At 45.3% G+C, this 17,683-nt stretch overlaps 1 protein-coding gene across 4 annotated transcripts in view; it reads right to left on the bottom strand.

The window, feature by feature from the left end:
• The window catches only part of SUSD4 (sushi domain containing 4), a 141,666-nt gene that overhangs the window by 34,887 nt on the left and 89,096 nt on the right, over positions 1-17,683 (bottom strand). For all 4 annotated transcript variants that reach the window (XM_050760733.1, XM_050760730.1, XM_050760735.1 and 1 more), the window contains 2 exons: positions 12,396-12,569; positions 8,492-8,680 (listed from right to left, as the gene is read on the bottom strand). In XM_050760733.1, coding sequence (XP_050616690.1) covers positions 8,492-8,680; positions 12,396-12,569 — 363 coding nt within the window. The remainder of the gene's footprint in view (positions 1-8,491; positions 8,681-12,395; positions 12,570-17,683) is intronic.

The following is a 17,683-nucleotide window of genomic DNA, read 5'->3' as shown; positions in this document are numbered from 1 at the left end:
CCTTTTACATGATAAAAATTCAGGTTCCTGAGAACACGAATGGTAAAGAAATCATCAATGGGTGGCTGCGCAGATTACTCAGGCGGCCAGGCTGGTCCCTCCCACGGAAGGCAGTGCAGCACAGGAGAAAGCACAGCCCGGGAGGCAGGTCAGGGCTGGTTTAGAATCCGGGCTCTGCAGCCTACTCCCTAAGGCCAGGGGGGTGTGACCAGGCCTGCTTCCTATCTGAAAAGAGAGGACAGTAATACCTGGAGTTGTCTAGAGGCCGACTAAAGATAGCAGGTGAAGCTCCTGCTACCAAGATGAACCTCAACACACATCTCTTCCTTTCCTGCCACTCCCCTCCTGCAGATGGCTCCAGGCTCACAGGCTGACTATATAAACGTGAGTTTCAGGGAAACTCTGTTAGCCAGCGTCGGGGGGAGAAGCTCTCCTAGCACCTCTCCCCTTCATTTTCCCACCTGCCTTCCAGAGCCAGCCAGGGACAGGGCAGCCTCTCTGGGAACAGTGTGAGTTCTGGTTAAGAGCAGAATCAAAGAATGTGACCACCAGGAAGGAGCCTCTGCGATCAACCCTTCCAACGCCTTTCCATTCTATCTGAGGAAATGGACAGAGCTAGGATTAGAACCCAGATCAAAACTGCCAGCAGGTAGTCTGGGTCTTAGAAGGGCTAGAAGAGTAGTGTCAGTAGAAGGTGTAGGCTCAGGAGGCACAGGGGCCAGGTTGCTGTGGACAGAGTGACCTTGGGGAAGGAGCAGCAGAGCTGTCTGAACCTCAGTTTCCTCATTTATCGGCTGGCGCCACACTTGCTTCTCGTGACTGTTGTTAGAGGAGAGATCGTCAAATAAACTACCCACAGGGTGCTTGGCATACAGTAGGCATCCAAAAATGTCAAATTAATCAAAAGAAGTTTTAGTTGTAACAGTTGCAATTTGTAGAATATAAAGCATGTGCCGGGGCTACGAGTGCAGGGAGCAACAAGGCGCTTTCTGCCCTGGAGTCAGCTGTTCACAGGAGGAAGAAATTTGAAATATTATTTCTACCTGTTCAAGGATGTAGATGAGGGGCTGGGTGCAGTGGTTCATGCCTGTAGTCCCAGAACATTGGGAGGCCGAGGTGAGAGGATTGCTTGAGGCCAGGAGTTTGAGACCAGCCTGGGCAACAAAGTGAGACCAAGTCTCTACAAAAACATTTTTACAATTAAAAAAAAAAAAAAAAAAAAAAAAAATAGGAAAGGAAGGGAGTGAAGATCAAGTGGCATGGGCCTTCCCTACTCAAGGCAGCCTGATGGTGCCAGAGCCCAGGGTGGATGCGGGACCTTGACTGGTTCTCCTAGGCTACCACTGTGGCCAAGCCTGCCACTCTCTGGCACTTTCCATTCATCTCTACAAGGATACACTGGGGTATGGCAGGTTGGCTTAGGAGAAAGGGAAATTGGTGATGTCTAAGCTCTATATCCTATGACCAGTAATTCAAAATCAGTGGCATGAAATCCCCAATATGACTTTTCTTCTGTCATTTCCCATGTGCTACTTCAAATCCAATGCAGAATAGTTTCAAGTTCATCAAAGGATGGACCCGAGCCCACGCTTTCTTATTGTGGATCACCAGGCAGGGAGCTGGGAGACCCTGCATCTCCCCCACTTGCTTGGGGACAGGTGGCAGGAGGACGATAGGAACTCCATAGGGAGAACAGAGTGTCCCTGACTCGGGTCTAGGGAAGTGACCAAGGTGACACTGGGCCTCATCACGAACAGTAATTGACGACCTTATTGGGAACGGTGTGGATTCCTCTTTATGTCTGAAGTTTCCATTTGTAAAATGGGAGTGGCCTGTCCCAGGGTGGGCCCTCATCACACCCCCTTTGAGTGTCCCCTGCAGCCTGCCTCCAGGAGCAGGGTAGGCTCTGTCATCCAAGGAGGCCCAGATTCTCTGCTGTGTCTTTCCTCTTCCCTACACAGGATTCACTTTGAAGTTCTGAGGCACTTCTGAGTGAAGGCAGATTCCTGGAGGGAGAAATCACTTCAGGCGCCTCTTATACCAGGCGCCTCTTGTACCTGAACGTGTTTTGACTCAGGAACAAAGTACACTGCAAATGTAGTTTGAGAGCTGGGGAGCCCTCCACATCCAAGCTGGCTTTGAGTTTTGATCCCAAATTGGAACCTTTCAAGTCATTTCACATTTGGCCAAACAAGGTTCTTCAGTTTCTTATTTTTCCTCCTTTTCTTACAAAAGGATACAGAGCTAAAAGGACCCCTGGGCATTTGTAGGTTCTTAGGAAATCACACTGCCGCATTCCCTGTGATTGAATTGGACGCTGTCTGATGAAAACTCCACCTCTGTCTATCTGGGCTCTGAGATGAATGGGGCTGGGGGGAATCACTTGGGGCATTCTGGGTTTGGGGACTGGGCAGATTTGAAAACCCAAACTTTCAGATGTTCGGCTTCCAATGGGGTCAGGTTTACTTGTTCCTGGGAGAAATGCCAGACACGAGGCTGAAAGAGTCTTTTGAAAATGTCAGCATGAGGGAAGCCACCGCCCAAGTCATTACAAACGAAACCTTAGGTACCTGCAGATCCTAGAGTGATTTATTCCCCTATGTGGAGAAAAGCAAACAAGCAAGCAGACCAGACTCCCTGGGGTCTCTGGGACCATGCTCACCGCTTTCTCTGAAAACCCGGCTGCCTTCTGAAAGCAGACCAGGCATCACGTCTCAGAGCCAACCCCACACAGCGAAGAGTGACTCAGCAGCCTGACCCTCCCAGTTCTTTCGAAACCATGGAGACCTTGCTTTAGAACTCCTTCTAGGTGGCCTTCAGTGTAGGTAACAGTCTTCTCTACCACGGGAGGCCCTGGATAACTTACAAATGGAATATTTAGAACCTAGCTCTGCCTGCGTGGAGACTGCAATTTCAGGAATAGCAACACATGCTGTGTGAGCCCCAGGGGGGCAGAGACGTCGCACAACTCGTTTGCCACTGTTTGCACTGGACCTTGCAAAATACTCAGCATATAGGCATAAAAACGTTGACTGAATGAATCCATACACCTCAGAGGCACTTACGTGAAATGGTATACACCACTGATTTTGGTTTCTTTCTTTTTAAACTCTAATATCCCTAAATGTTTGATTGGTCCTTTCTAAATTTGATTCCATCTTTTTATCTAGAGAGTTGTTGAAGGGAGGACTTCTGGATAAAGGATCCAGGATCCTAAGTCCTCTAATTTAGCACTTAGAGAAACAGGAATCTTTAAGTGGGTGGCAGCTACAATTAAGGACCCCAAATTCTAAGTTTTTGCTTCCATCATCTGTTCTTCTGACCCTTGCAACCTGCCTCAAAGAGGCACAGTGCTGTGATCTCTGCTGTTGAAAGAGCTGCCCCCAGAGATTTCTATAACTGGATACCCAGCACCTCCGTGCTGTTTCCAGGCTGTTTGAAAACCTGAATGTGAAGAGAATGTTCCAGATACTAACGGGTTGTGGGTGGTCCTATCCCCTGTAGAGAAGAGCCCTTTCTTGCAACCGCTCATAACCAGCAGCCCTCACAACCCCAAGCACACAGTGTCCAGGGGATTCTGGGCAGTTAGTGACTCTTCTTCCTAGACTTCCCGTGTGTGTCTGTGTCCGTCCCTGCAACTATGTGCTACATGGTTGGTTCACTTACTTATTGTTATGCTCCTCAATATCCTTCCATATTCCCACCCTTCAAACCACTGGGCTGGAGCCTCTCACACATGCTAGGGCAGGCTGCGTCTACACCGATGAGCTCCGCCGTGCTTCAAAATGCACAGTCCTTCCCTAGGAGTGAGATGTTCAGACCTTTCTCTTTCCCCAAGGCTCAAGTGGAGATAGAAAAGACAGAAACATGCTATTATTTGGTCTCTGGGGAAAATAAACAAAAATGCCATAAATCCCTGGGTAGAAAATTTCATTTTACATTTGTGATGTCACCCCCTGAAACTGCCCTTCTACCCTTTCCAAATGCAGAAGCCCCTGCGTGCCCCTTGGTAAAAGTAGCTGTGTGTGTACGTGGCTGCCATCTGTAATGATGTTATTCTCTAGGAAACTGACTTAGTCATCTTCTCACTCTAGACTGTAAACTCTTCAAAGTAAGGAATTATGTCCTTTCCTTTCTTTGTAATTCCCCAGTGCCCAATTCGGTGTTGCTCTGAGCCTAGCAGGTGTTCAACGATCACTGGTGACAATACAAACGGAGTTCTTAGCACTTAACAATGAGAAATTCCCCACATTTATTGTCAGAGCCTTTTTGCTTTGTAAAGATTTCTTGCATTCAGTGTGTTGTGTCTGTGCATGCACATGAAAGAGAAAGACGGAGGTGAGGGCCTCAGGGAGGAAGAGAACCCGAGAGTGGAAAGCACTAAGATACACATAGACGAGGCAAAGTGCACAGGCCCACAGCAAGACGGGGCCCACAGGGGCACACAGGGATGCACAAAGCTCCTTCCAGCTCCAATTTTATACAGTCATTGATTTTAAAACATTATGGCCATCACTCTGGTTCAACGCTTTGAAATTTTGTGTGTTTTATCTGACAACACAGCAATAGGGACCCATATATGCTCCAGAATCTTCCCACTATCCATGAGTGCAATAGTGCAGGCCTTAAAACATGCAACCCACACCTTCGTACTGGGCTTCGGAACTCTTGCCACCTTTGGTGAGGCTGCCAAAGCGTTTCCTTCCAAATTATCAACTCCTTCATGAAGCCAGGTATCAACTATGAGATTGTTGACATGTGAGTGTGACAGGTGTCACTCAAACATTGACCCTCACAAAGTGCTCTCCACTCCTCTAGGGAGAGGAGGTGCCGTGTGGCAGACAGCACACACCAACAGTTGGAGGGTCGGGACAAGTCATGGCATTCTCCAAGGGGTCGTCTCCTCATCTGTAAAAGGAGGCCAACAACATCTGCCTGGCTCACTGGCTGCAGGGGGGTTCCATGGCCATGTGGGAGACTAATAGGCACTGTGGGGCAGCAGCAGTAAGAGCTTGCGGCTACCCAGGGGGCACAGAGCCTCCCCCTGCTGCTGGGATTTCTCAGAGATGATAACTAAACTAGAACGACAAATTCTTTCCTATGCAATAATTATTGTATTTTTTTGCTTTAAGAAAATGCCTATAAAAGTATCAAATTGCTTTCCCCCTGTTAGATTGTAATCAGAACATGTTAAATAGACAATGTACCTTGGTGATTAAGAACATGAGCTTTGAAGTGACAAAGATCCATGCTACAGTCCCAGCTCCCCCTCTTCCTAGCTGTGTGACTTTGAGCAAGTTACTGAACCTTTAGAAGGCTGGGTTTACTCAGCGGCTAAAGAGGGTTAGTAGTACCTGCTTCCAAATGGCATTAAGAGGATTAAAGGAGACACTGTGTCACACAGTTTGAGCAGTAGCCTGACACCTATGTAGTAAGCTCTCAAAATTAATGGTGGCCGTTCTTATTGTTCAGTATTTTCTCTTGCTGTCTGAGAGTCATCTTACATAGACAGAGCTAAGAATATGCAAGTAACCAAAATAGCACGTGAACAACCAAAATTGTGTGACAATGTACATGTCTAAAAGCTTGGACACCGTATCCACAGAGAGTCATGCTAGATTCTCTCTTATTTATTGTGACTTTATATAAAACTCTAAGTGCATTAATAACAATAGACAAGTGATTGACCACATACTATGGGCTGGGCGCTTCATTAAATGGGTAGATTTGTTATCTCACTGACTCTTCCCAGTCCCACAAGGTAAGTGGGATTCATCACCCCCATTTTACAGAGGAAGAAATGGAGGCTGAGAGAGGCTATGTGACTTGCCCCAGGTGAAGTGATTAAGTAGGATGCCAGGATGTGAAGCCAGTCCATCCGAGGTCAGTCTGCACTGGTAATTGATACGCTACGCTCCCTCCATGATGAGCCTGGTGAACCTTTCTCCTGGCTTACAGCAAGTTAGAAAAGAAATTGGGGGTGAGGGACAGCTGCAGTGACAGGTACCCTGAGTGTGACAGGCACACTGACAGCTGATGGATTGATAGTGAAAGAGGAATGGGAAAGGGACAGAAAACTCAAAGAGAAAGACTTCCACAGCAGAACTGTCCACACCATTACTGCAGGGGTCAGAGAGTTCTAATATATTCAAAAGCCCCTTAGATATCATAATTCCACAGCCCAGTGCAATAATTTTCACTGTGTCATCAAGAAAAATCAAATTGTGCAAATCGTGTGCTTAGGAAGACAGAAAGATGAGGAGTTAAAAGTGTGGGTGATCTATGAAAAGGGTCGATCCCCTTGTGACAGTTCATCTATGTTCAATACCCTATGACAATATTGCATAAATAAGGCGCCATCTTTTAAAAAGATGATACACAATTAAAGTGAGAATGAGAGAAATGCCAACCCCCAGGTACATCTGGATAACTTGCTCACGAATCCTTACCTATTAGTTTAACCCACTGCTTAATTTAACCCAGTTGCTATCAAGTCTTGAAAAAAATAATCCTTTAGTCGCCTCTGTGCCTCTCAGTTTAGAATCACCGCTTTGTACCTTTAGCCAGTGTTGCATTGAAAGCGCTCACCAACAAATGCCATCAGATAATTTAAAGGGATGTCTATTGAAAATGGAGATGTAAACCTTATTAAAAAAACAAAAACCCTAGGGAAAAAGGCACTAAGTGGCCTTCCTGGCACAGGCAGATGTCAGCCAGGGTTTTCCCATCTATCCATAGTGGAGGATGGCAGAGGAAAGGGGACATGTTAGACTGGAAGACTAATTTTCAACCCGAAGCCATTCTCAGCTCCCTGTTTATAACCTTAGATTTTGTTTTATGCCTATCCAATCATATTCTCTAGGCTCCATAAAGACTGCTTTTCAAATCCCAAAATAAAGCTTATCAGAACCTGACTGGTTAGAACACATTTAAACCAAATTTGAAAAGATTTGAAAACAGGTATTTCAAATTGATAAAATCATAATGACGGTACCTTTAAAGGGCCCTCTCTGTCTGGTTATCTGAGCAGGGAGAAGCCTCCAGAACTAGGGAAGAGCCCCTTCCATCAGAGGTCCACGGCCTACCAGCAGCATCCAGATAACAGGAAGGCTATTCCCACTGGAAGCAAAAGGGATGACCTTGTCCCTTGAGGCTAGGGTGACCAGATTTAGGAAACAAAATTCAAGACACTCAGTTATAAATATATTTGAATTTCAGATAAGCAAAGAATAATTTTTATACTAAGTATGTCCCATGTAATATTTGTGACATGCTCATATTAAAACATTATTTGTTTATCTGAAATTCAAATTTACCTGTGTATCCTACATTTTATCTGGCATCTCTAGGCTAGGCTCCAATTCCCTGGGGGATTTGGGATGGGTGGGAAGTGGAGTGAGGGGAGTTCTAATGACCAGTCTCAGAGTATGACAAAACCAATGGGAAGGGCTGGCCTTCTCGCTCCCTGCCCTCCTTCCCCCACTCTTCTCCAAAGAGATTCCATGGCTCCAGCCAACCCCACTCCACATCCCTAGAGAGGCCGTCTCTTATCCTTCTGAGCAATAGTCATCCTCCATGACACACGTCCTGCCCTGACTTCCTCCCACACAGAGGTGCACACTTGTAGAGATGCTATAAACTTGTAAGAACTCATTTGCTTCCATATTCCATTGTTTTGCTTTGTTTCCCAAACAAGGCTGCAAATAGGCTTTGAAGGGGCTCCTGATTTGAGGTTTCTTCACTTTTTTTCTTTCCCCATATAGAGCCCTCCTACCCGCTATACTCAGATGCCAAGAAACACATTGGTGTTTGTTCTCTTCAGGCATACTTTCAAGATCTGAGTTAAAGCAAGAGTTGAACCAGCATATCCAATTTGCCTAGCAGAAATGTTTATGGACTTTTCCCCTACAGACACTGCCTTGACTCTGCCAATGGAAGCCCCGTTTTCCTTACTACTTCATACTACTGATTAGTGGTCTTTAGTGAATCACAATCTATAGTCATACAGATTTAACAAAAACAGGGAGGAAAAGAGCTCTTGCTTTCAGGCATCCAAGGGTGTGCTTGCAGCCAAACATTTACAGCTAAGCTATAAAGTGCATGGAAATATGGAAGAAACATCGACACAACAATAAAATGAGGGGTGAGATTAATGACATGATACAATCTGTTTTCATTTGGTGTAGAGAAAATTAATTTTTGAAGACATTTCATTTAACTTTGCAATATTTTGTAATTTAACCTTTGATGCTCACAACTTTTTCTTTTATCTGCTCTCCTCTTTAAGCCTAAGGATGAGGGAAGCAAGTTTTATGTCTAATTGTAAGTATGGCTTCATGGCAGCTGATCTCTGCTCTGGACAAAGGTGAGAAAGATGTACGCAGAGAAGAAAAGTTATTGCTGATCATAATTCGCAGTTCTTCCTCCTATTGATCTTCTTCCTCACTTTAATAATACAAAATACAACTTCGGAAAGAATAAGATGTGTTACCTTCCAGAGCAAGGCACCGGGGTGGGCTGGACGACCAGATAAGGTTGTGTAAGCACTCAAGATACGCAGATCCATCGAGTTTAAATCCGGGAAAGCAGCGATAGGAGATCACAGTCCCCACTGGGAAGGAGATCTGGAACTCGGAGATGTTCACATAGCCATTAGTAGAGGCTAGAGGTCTCAGGCAGCCTGTGCAAGGTGAAAGAAAATGGGAAAGATTCCACTCTGTCATCTCTGTACATCGAAAAGTCACACCGAATGCTGGAACTTTTTAGGATTCCCCCACTGTTAAAATGGCACCACCTCTGAAGAATGAAGCACCTTGGTCTCAAATACTCAGGTTCCTTATTCTAATTATCATGTAGGTATTTGCTCTGCTATTTGCAAATGGCACCGAGAGGGTCAGAGGAGTAGCTAAGATGGATGGAGGGAAGGTGGTGAGTGTCTGACTGTGGGTTGTACACCCTCAGGCTGCATGTTCCGGCTCTGACTGCATTTCAGCATCACCTAAGAAGCTTTTACAAAACACCAGTGCCCGGGCCCCATGCCCAGGCTCTGAGGAGAGCCTGGGAATCATTATCTTTTTTTAAAGCTCCCCAAGTAACCCTGATGTGCCGGCCAGGTTGAGAACCACCGAGGTGCTGTAAGAGGAAAGAGACACAGACACCACGAATGGTTTCAGTGGTGGTGAGAGCGGCTTGGGAAGCTTAGGTTCCAAACTCAATTCCACTAGAGTGGATGTGGGGACAGAAATATGCCTGAGATGGTGGCCTTAAATTTCTGAAAATCCAGTTGTGTTTTATATAAAATAGATGAGGAATCCCACAGTGTGGTAGTTCTCAAACTCAAGAATGATCCAGAGGGCTTGTTAGACACAGGCTGCTGGGCCCACCTGCAGAGCTTCTGTTTTAGCAGGTCTGGGGCAGAGGGAGCCTGACAACTGCACTACCAACATCCAGGCACTGCTGCTGCTGCTGCCACTGCCAGTCTCGGGACCACACTCAGAACCACTGCTGTCCTGAGCCTATGCATCGAGCACAGCATGCTGTGTGCAATCAGCGTGCAAGTGGGACCTGGATCCCACACTCCTTCTGTGGAACACTAAGCAGCCTGTTTGCCCTGAAGTCTGTGCAGCCCAGTAGAACACTCCTGGTGGCAGAGAATTCTATTGTGTGTGGCATCCCCTGTGATCAGGGCATTTCTTATTGCTTCAGCAATTTCACTGGAGGAAATAATGACACTGCAGAGCTGGTGTTTATCCAGGAGAGAACTAATTGTGTGTGAAGTAAATAATGTATAATGAAAATACCCACTTTCCCTTCTAAGTCACCAGATACAGAATGTATGTGTCCCATGCACAGCAGCAGATGACTGAACCCTTCTCCTAAGCTGACTTTGTTGGACATTGTAAGTATCTTGAAGGGATCTCTCAGCAGATTGCTTTGGTTGAAACCCCAGTATATGGTGTCTGTGCATCAGAGTAGGTGAGGGTGAGGCGGGTGCAGAATTTGAGGCACTCACTGTCAGGGCTGGGCAGTGCTAATCCTGCACTGCTGTGTCCTGGGGCCATGGGGCTCTGCAGACCAAGGAGATCATAGCTTTGAACTGGCCAACATTTGGGATGCACCATACCCTAAAAGGTATGGAGCTCAGCCATCTTTGTAGACAGTCCCATAACCTTAGATTATTATTGTTTTTTTGAGCTGAAAACTGACAATGTTCATAGTAAAAGTGAAGTGTATGTGTGTTTATGCAGTGGGGAGGAAGTTGGGGATCAGGAATAAACAGACTCAATAATTGAGGAAAAAAAGAGAAGCACATTAACGTGAACAAGTGAGCACCTTAGAACCCTCAAGTGTAGTTCAAATGAGTTGGCACAAATGATTGTGCTTGCTCTTCTTCCTAGGAAGGAATTGTAGTTCTAAACTACCCACACAGATAGCTGGTTTCTCTCAAATAAAAACTAACTCTGACTCAGACTGGGGTTATAATTCGTGCAGTTAATCAGAGGAGAAGGGAAGATATGCTCACTCTTGGTTAGAGACAGCCTGTCCTAAATATAACAGTCGAAAACTGGCTTCAACTCAATAGTTCAATGTAATTTCCATTTGCACTTCTAGATAACAGAGAGAGGCCTCCTCAGGCTTTAGCTCCTGGATCTATAGGTGCAAATAAAAGTTAGAGAATGAAATGTCACTCTTAGGACCAATTATATTCCCCCTGGGGGCTCAGAGGGGTGTCAGGCTGTCCAAAGCAACTTCAGTTCCTCATTTCCTATGGTGTGCCAGGCAAGCAGCCAGTGAGCAACACTGGGGCAGTGGCAGCTCCAGCAGGCAGGACCTATCTTTCTGTGCAGCAAGGCATGGGGTGCACTAGAGGGTAGGGCACAGGCCAGGGCACCCACCACCCTCTGTGGGACAGAGACCTCTGAGGAGGAGGGAGAGGTGGGCAGGGCTTGCATCGTTTGAAGAAGCATACCTCTTCAGGGTAACTGACTGGCTCTGTTGTTGCAGACCTAAAAAAGCTATGTCTTGACTGGGATTTGAGGAAGGGGAGGTGGAGTGGGGGCAACAGTGGCCAGAAAGAGCAATAGGAAAGCCTGGGTCTAAAGCCTCGAAATGACACTTTGAGAGGCTCACCGACACAGGGTATTTCTTTTTTTTAATCACTGGGGAAAAAATAACTCCTAAAGGAGCATCCTATATTTAAGTGACAGAAAAGGAAACAGAAAGGATGGGAGAGCAAAAGGTTACACGGAAAACCGGAAGGGAAGAAGTGGCTGCGGTCTGGGGTGGTTTTCCCGGCTATCACTCTGATCGTGTCGGAGGAATGAAACGGATCAGCAGGTAATAAAGTTTGTTTGAATAAGTAGCCCAACTAAACAGCCAGCTGCTTGTTTTGTAGACATCTGAAAATGTAAATAAATCATGTCTCCTTTAAAAATGCAGCACAGAACATGCTCAGCAACACTGGCAGTTCTTGGGAGAGACCAGGGGAGTGTGATGGTCTGGGCTGCTTTCGTCCTTCTGATGCTCAAGCCTCTCTTCCTTCAAGGGGTCATGACTCTGAAGCTCTCATGTAAGGAAACTATTTATTTCCAAGAACAGGGCACCCAAAGCAATATCAGAGTCTGCCAGTTGTGATTTCCAAGCACAAAGTTAACATTCATCTCAGCTTGAGAACGCCGGTGCTTTTGGAGCAAATGAGATTGCTCTCCTTCTCCCTCAAATTATGAATTATGCATTGCCTTCTTGGTTCTTTGGTTGAAGTCACACGTCAAAAAATAAAATCAGAATTATTCTGAACTTGAGGGCTTATTTTCACAAACAGGGCCCTCTATGATGGCCCAGGCAAATCTAAAAAATGCAAGGGAATAAATATTCACCAGGTTGTTTGGATGAAATTTGAATTTGATAATTTTTCTGCTCTTCATGCATTATATATAAATAAAAACACTATTAAGAGGAAACAGCCTCTGTTTAAGATTGGCTTTAACTATATTTTCATGACTATTGATATAAGCATAAATGCTCTGTTATTTCCATTAAATATATAATAGTTCCTCATTGTGTTAGCAGCCCAGTTACAAGTCTCCTGATTCTTAAACTACTTTTGATATTTTGGAGTAAAGGAGACATCCAACATTCCAAGGAACAAGGTGTTTCCTGTTTATCCTTTAAAACTGGGTGTATGGAGCTGAGCAAGCTACAAGGAGTGGTGATGGAGAGTCGAAGAACAGAGCTTTGGCAATTGTAGTAAAGATGCAACTGGATCCATGTGGGTAGATGGCTTTGTTTATTTCCCCCATCATCGCTATCACTTTATTAGATAAACATGTACATAGTCTACAATACAGTCCAAGAGAAGAACAGCCCAGCTGAGAACTGGAGCATCAGTTCTGTACCTTGACAGACGGGCAGATTATTCCACGTTCCATCATCGCGACATAATGAAAACATATTGTATAGATCGGGGTACCGGATCTTGAATCCTTCATGACAAGTGATGATTAGCTTCTCTCCATATCTATACGTCTTGTTATGAATCTCAGCATCTTCAATTTGAGGGATACGGCACTCTGCAATTTTGTAAAAGGTACACATTATTTTTGGAAGTTTAAAACGGTTGTGGTTCACAGCTTCACGAGAAAGCTCTTATTTTCAGACTTGGTCTCAACCTACACAGCAATCTGATAAAAGGTACCTCATTTGTCACTGGGTTCAGGTGCCAATGACAAGCAGAAGAGCTGGCTTCACGGGAGCAATGAAAAGGTGGCTCAAAAAGAGGGACCCAGGGTGTGGGAATCCAACCACAAAAAGAACTTTACTTCCTGCCTGTGACACTTCAAACCGTACAGCTGATCTTATGAACAATTTTGGAAATAAGTGAAGAAAGAGAAGTGTTGAGGATTAGCCGGAACTATCTGGTTACATACTTACTGTGTTTGTGAACAGAACAGAACACAGTGTGGCCTGATGGGCTAGTCTCACAGCTGCCCAGCCATGCCACCTCTGTCTATGGGTCCTGGCCCTGAGCCTGATAAGAAAATGTGCTTTGCAAAACAGCACAGGGGTTGAGCTGCAGCTGTGTTTGCCATTAGCATTTCCTGTCCACCTTATCTGTTTTAAAAGAGATAACAATAGCAGCACATGCTATTGCCAATCTCACAAAGGCTCAGAGCAAGCCACTGTACTGCCTCCTAAAAATGGAGTAAGAGCTAAAGGTACATGTACAGGAGGAGAAGAGGCAAGGCTGGGGGCTGGGGGCTGGGGGAGGAGAACGCCAGTGGAGGAACGAGGAGCCCATGCCATGCAGCAAATGATAAAAAGATCAAATAAAACGAACAAGTGATCATTACCCACTTCCGACTGCAGCTACTTCCAGTTTACTGTCCAGGCCACTCCACCCCTTGCTGCCTAGTTGGGATTCCACTTCCACCCTAAACACTGCCTAAGTCATCCCATCTGGTTTAAGGCACATTGATCGCGATGTATCTCTCTCCATCTCTTATGAGCACATCTCTGTTTAATGTTTCTGGTTTTATATGCATACGTGTTTGTGAGCATGACCTACAGATGGGTTATGTTCCAAATGTGTTGATTCTTAACTTTTTAAAACAAGACAAAAACCAAGAACAGCACTTTGTGCATCACAGAAATTTCCTCCAGAAATTTCTCAACTCTTTAAAAGATTGTAGGTCTCTTATCCATTCCCCAAATCCTACGAAATCCACAATATGGCCAGAATAGTACTAACAGGAACCCTCACCTTTAAGTTGCTCTAAGCTTTGAACTGTCAAATCTGAGGCACTGGGCCCTGGGAGCCCTGATGTGAGTGGAAGAGAAGGGAAAAGCTGTGGCTAGTGGGTGAGTGGGTGGCTCTGGTGGCTGGGAACTTTGGTGGCTTGAAAAAGGGCACATCCAGGAGCTACGAGGTGGGGTTGGGGCTGCGTTTACTGGGAGAAATGGGAAGTATGACACAACAGACTTCAGAAAATAGGATGTCAATGATGGGAAAGACTCAGGCAGACAGGGGCTTCCAAGTTAGGGGAGAGCCTGGCAGCTAGGGATGCAGGGGTGGTGACTGTTCACTGCCTGCATGGGTCATCTGAAGTCAGATGCTTGTAAGTCCAGGTCTGCCCTTATCTCAGCCTTTGTCACCACCATTAGCTTGAGAGCAGGGACTGTGTTGCTCACTTCCTCTGACCCTCCTGCCATGCTTCTGACCTGTGCACACGCCTGGTGAAAGAGTGCTGAAAGGAGCTGTCTGAACCTCTGCCCAAGCTCGCTGTGAGTGCACAGCCCTCTGAAGCCCGGCTAACAGGCTTGGGGCACAGCCCTGCAGCTCAGCCTTCCCTGAGGACACCTGTCATCAGGCCTTCTCTTTGTCCATGATTGCAACAAAGAGAGTCTGGGCTGAAGAACTGTGTTCTGGTTTTGGTTTTACCTTTCATATTTGTGTTTCAGGCCATGAAAAGGGGTTTTCTTTTTCTTTTTGAGACGGAGTCTCACTCTGTCACCCAGGCTGGAGTGCAGTGGCACAATCTTGGCTCACTGCAACCTCCACCTCCCAGGGTTCAAACGATTATTCTGCCTCAGCCTCCCGAGCAGCTGGGACTAAAGGTGCATGCCACCACGCCTGGCTAATTTTGTATTTTTAGTAGAGACGGAGTTTCACCATATTGGCCAGGATGTTCTGGAACTCCTGACCTCATGATCTGCCCTCCTTGCATCCCAAGGTGCTGGGATTACAGGCATGAGCCACCACACCCAGCCTGAAAAGGGGTTTTCTAACTTCATGTTTAACCAACAGTTTTCCTGCTAGTGTAGTTGAATTTCCCCTGAATCAACCCCAATCCCAGAATAATCCTAACTGGGGTCACAAAATCACTGACAACTCTTCGCACACTGCTGCTGCCTTCTTAATAGAAAATGTGAATTATGTTTTTTCAATGGCACTGTACAGAAATTATTCACAGCAAATAAAAACACATTTATCAAGGCATCCGTCTGTAAAATCTTGGCTGTAAATAGGTACTGCGGCAGTAATTTACACATCTAAACAACTATTTTCATGATTGATTTAAAACTTGTTCAACAATTAGCTGGTACATTCAGGAGGTGGCCAGCTATAGAGAATACAGTCAATGGATAGAAGTGTTCCGTTGGGCATTATGGACACGTGGACACTGGCTGGCTGGGAGCAGAAGCACCCAAGCCTGGTTTCTAAGAGTGATTTCTCATAGTGTTGTGTATTGTAGAATGTTTTCAACTTCTAGTTAGAGCTAAAGTTTCCCCAAACATGGCATGGGGACTATTGCAGAATATAAGACACAGGGTTAGAGGGAATTCACAGCCTCCCGAATCCCAGTGAAGATGTGCCCTGCTGAAAGAAGAGTCACCACAGGGAGTGATGCCAGGCCAATTTACTATGTGGGAGGAGCCACATATCAACTAGGGAGTAAGAGGTAGGGCTCAAATCCCAGCAAGGGGAAGAGACCAGGAGGGGCAGTGCCCTAGGAATGAGTACAAAACAAACACAGATCAGCTGTATCAAAAAACTTAACCTTGACAGAGAAAACATTATCCAGAGCCTTTTTTACTTCTTTACCCACAAAGTCTGGCATCTGATCCTTCCCCTGAAGAAGGGTGAAGTCGGAAGAAGAAGGAATCCAGAAAAAAGTATGTGTCCAGTGAATTCTCTGTGGTAGTGAAAAACCATGGACCTTCTTTCTATAGCAAAAAAGAATCTAGGATCTTTACTATCTGACAGTAAATGTCTATTATCCATCAATTCTGAAGTCTCAAACAGAAATAACACAATTTTCTATAGTATAAACTAATCTAGTCAATAGAAAGAATTTTGAAGGCAAGTGGCTCACCCCTGTAATCCCAACACTTTGGGAGGCCAAGGCGGGTGGATCACCTGAGGTCAGGAGTTTGAGACCAGCCTGGCCAACATGGTGAAACCCCATCTCTACTAAAAATATGAAACTTAGCTAGGCGTGGTGGCACATGCCTGTAATCCCAGCTACTTGGGAGGCTGAGGCAGGAGAATCGCTTGAACCTGGGAGGTGGAGGTTGCAGTGAGCCAAGATCACGCCACTGCACTCTATAAAAATATTTATCAATATCTGGTTCTGTCCTATTGAATCTGGTCAACAATTAGAACTTATGTATATGAGGCATAAATAGGCCTTTCAGGGTGTAACTTGAGGGATATCAAAGCCTTCCATTCTGGAAATCATCTTTCACCAGCCCAACACTGTCATTATTTCTATATCCTGCTTCCCGTAACAATGGGAATTCAATATAGTGAATAAATAAAAGAAGGAGTAAAAGATCCTAAGGCAGCATTGCATATTTATACCCAAGTACAAATTAATTTATCAGATTAGTTAGCAGAGAGCAGTGCCTAAGGGATGGAGCAGAAATAGTAACAGTAAAAGAAATTTTAAAGAAAATGTGCCATACATAGGATTTACTACTCTTTAAAAATTAGTTATACTTGAAAATGAATCCAATTCCTTCAACACACCAAGTTCTGACATTAATACTCCCCCAAAACTGTTCCCAAGAACATGAATACATAATACACACTCAAGAGATTCACAATCCACAGAGTAGATTAAAGGCTTGGAAGATCTTACTGTAAAGAATTCTACTTAATTTTGCTTAAACCAGCATTTGTCAAGCTTGTTTATTCATCCAGCTGTTCATTCATCCATTTTGTGAATTACAGAGCACTCACTCTAGGTTCAGGGTGTCCTGGGTGCTGGGGATAAAGAGTCAAGGGCCTTACTCTTACAGCACTTGCATGGAAGAAGACTGCAAATGGGCAAATTAACAGCTAAAGGTGCTAGAAAGTAGCAGGCAACACTCACTGCCACGATGAACACATAGCAAGGTGACATAATAGGGACTGACTCAGGGACTCTTTTAATTTGGGTAGATAGGAAAGGGGCCCCTGACGAAATGACATTTATTAAGCTGAGATCTGAATGACAAGAATAATTCAATTATGTGTGGCTCTTGGAGAAGAACATGTTAGGCAGTGGGAACAGCTAGTGCAAAGGCCAGGAAAGAGCTCTGTGTCCTTAAAAACACTAAAGAAGACCTGTGTATTTGGAATACAGTGACCAAGAAGGGGAAGGACAGTCCAGATCATGCAAGACCTTGTAGACTAGGGCAGATAATTATTTTAGTGTGATAGGGAGTTACTGGGGTTTGTTAAGCATGGGCCAAGGCATGATCTGATTTATATCCTCAAAGGGTTTGCCATATGTACAGTAAAGGATTAACTTACCCAAGGAGAGGTTTAGGCATGTGCCCTCAGCTCCTGAGAGGTAACCTTTAGCCCCTGGAATGTCTGGCCTGAGATGAGTGTCTTTATTTGCCTGGAGGCCCTGGGCCACGCTAGACAGATTACGCCAACAGTATGCCGTATGGCAGGGGCCTTGGCCATGCCATCTGGTCCATGCTAACACGGATTTTAGTCCATGCTAACATGTGATTTAAGCTTTAGGCCGTGGACCACACAGTATCAGCTCAACTTCTGGAGGAACAGGGAACTAAGATCAGCCACGCTGTGGTCAACCATGCCCAAGTGACTAAGCCCTGATTAAAACTCTGGACACTGAAGCTTGGTGAGTTTCCCTGGTTGTCAACACTTCGTGTATATTGTCATACACTG

The sequence above is a fragment of the Macaca thibetana genome, chromosome 1 (genome assembly GCF_024542745.1).
Source record: "Macaca thibetana thibetana isolate TM-01 chromosome 1, ASM2454274v1, whole genome shotgun sequence".
In the NCBI taxonomy this organism is placed as follows: Eukaryota; Metazoa; Chordata; class Mammalia; order Primates; family Cercopithecidae; genus Macaca; species Macaca thibetana.
Note: the sequence above shows the minus strand (reverse complement) of the source record. Positions and strands in the feature narration are given on the sequence as shown.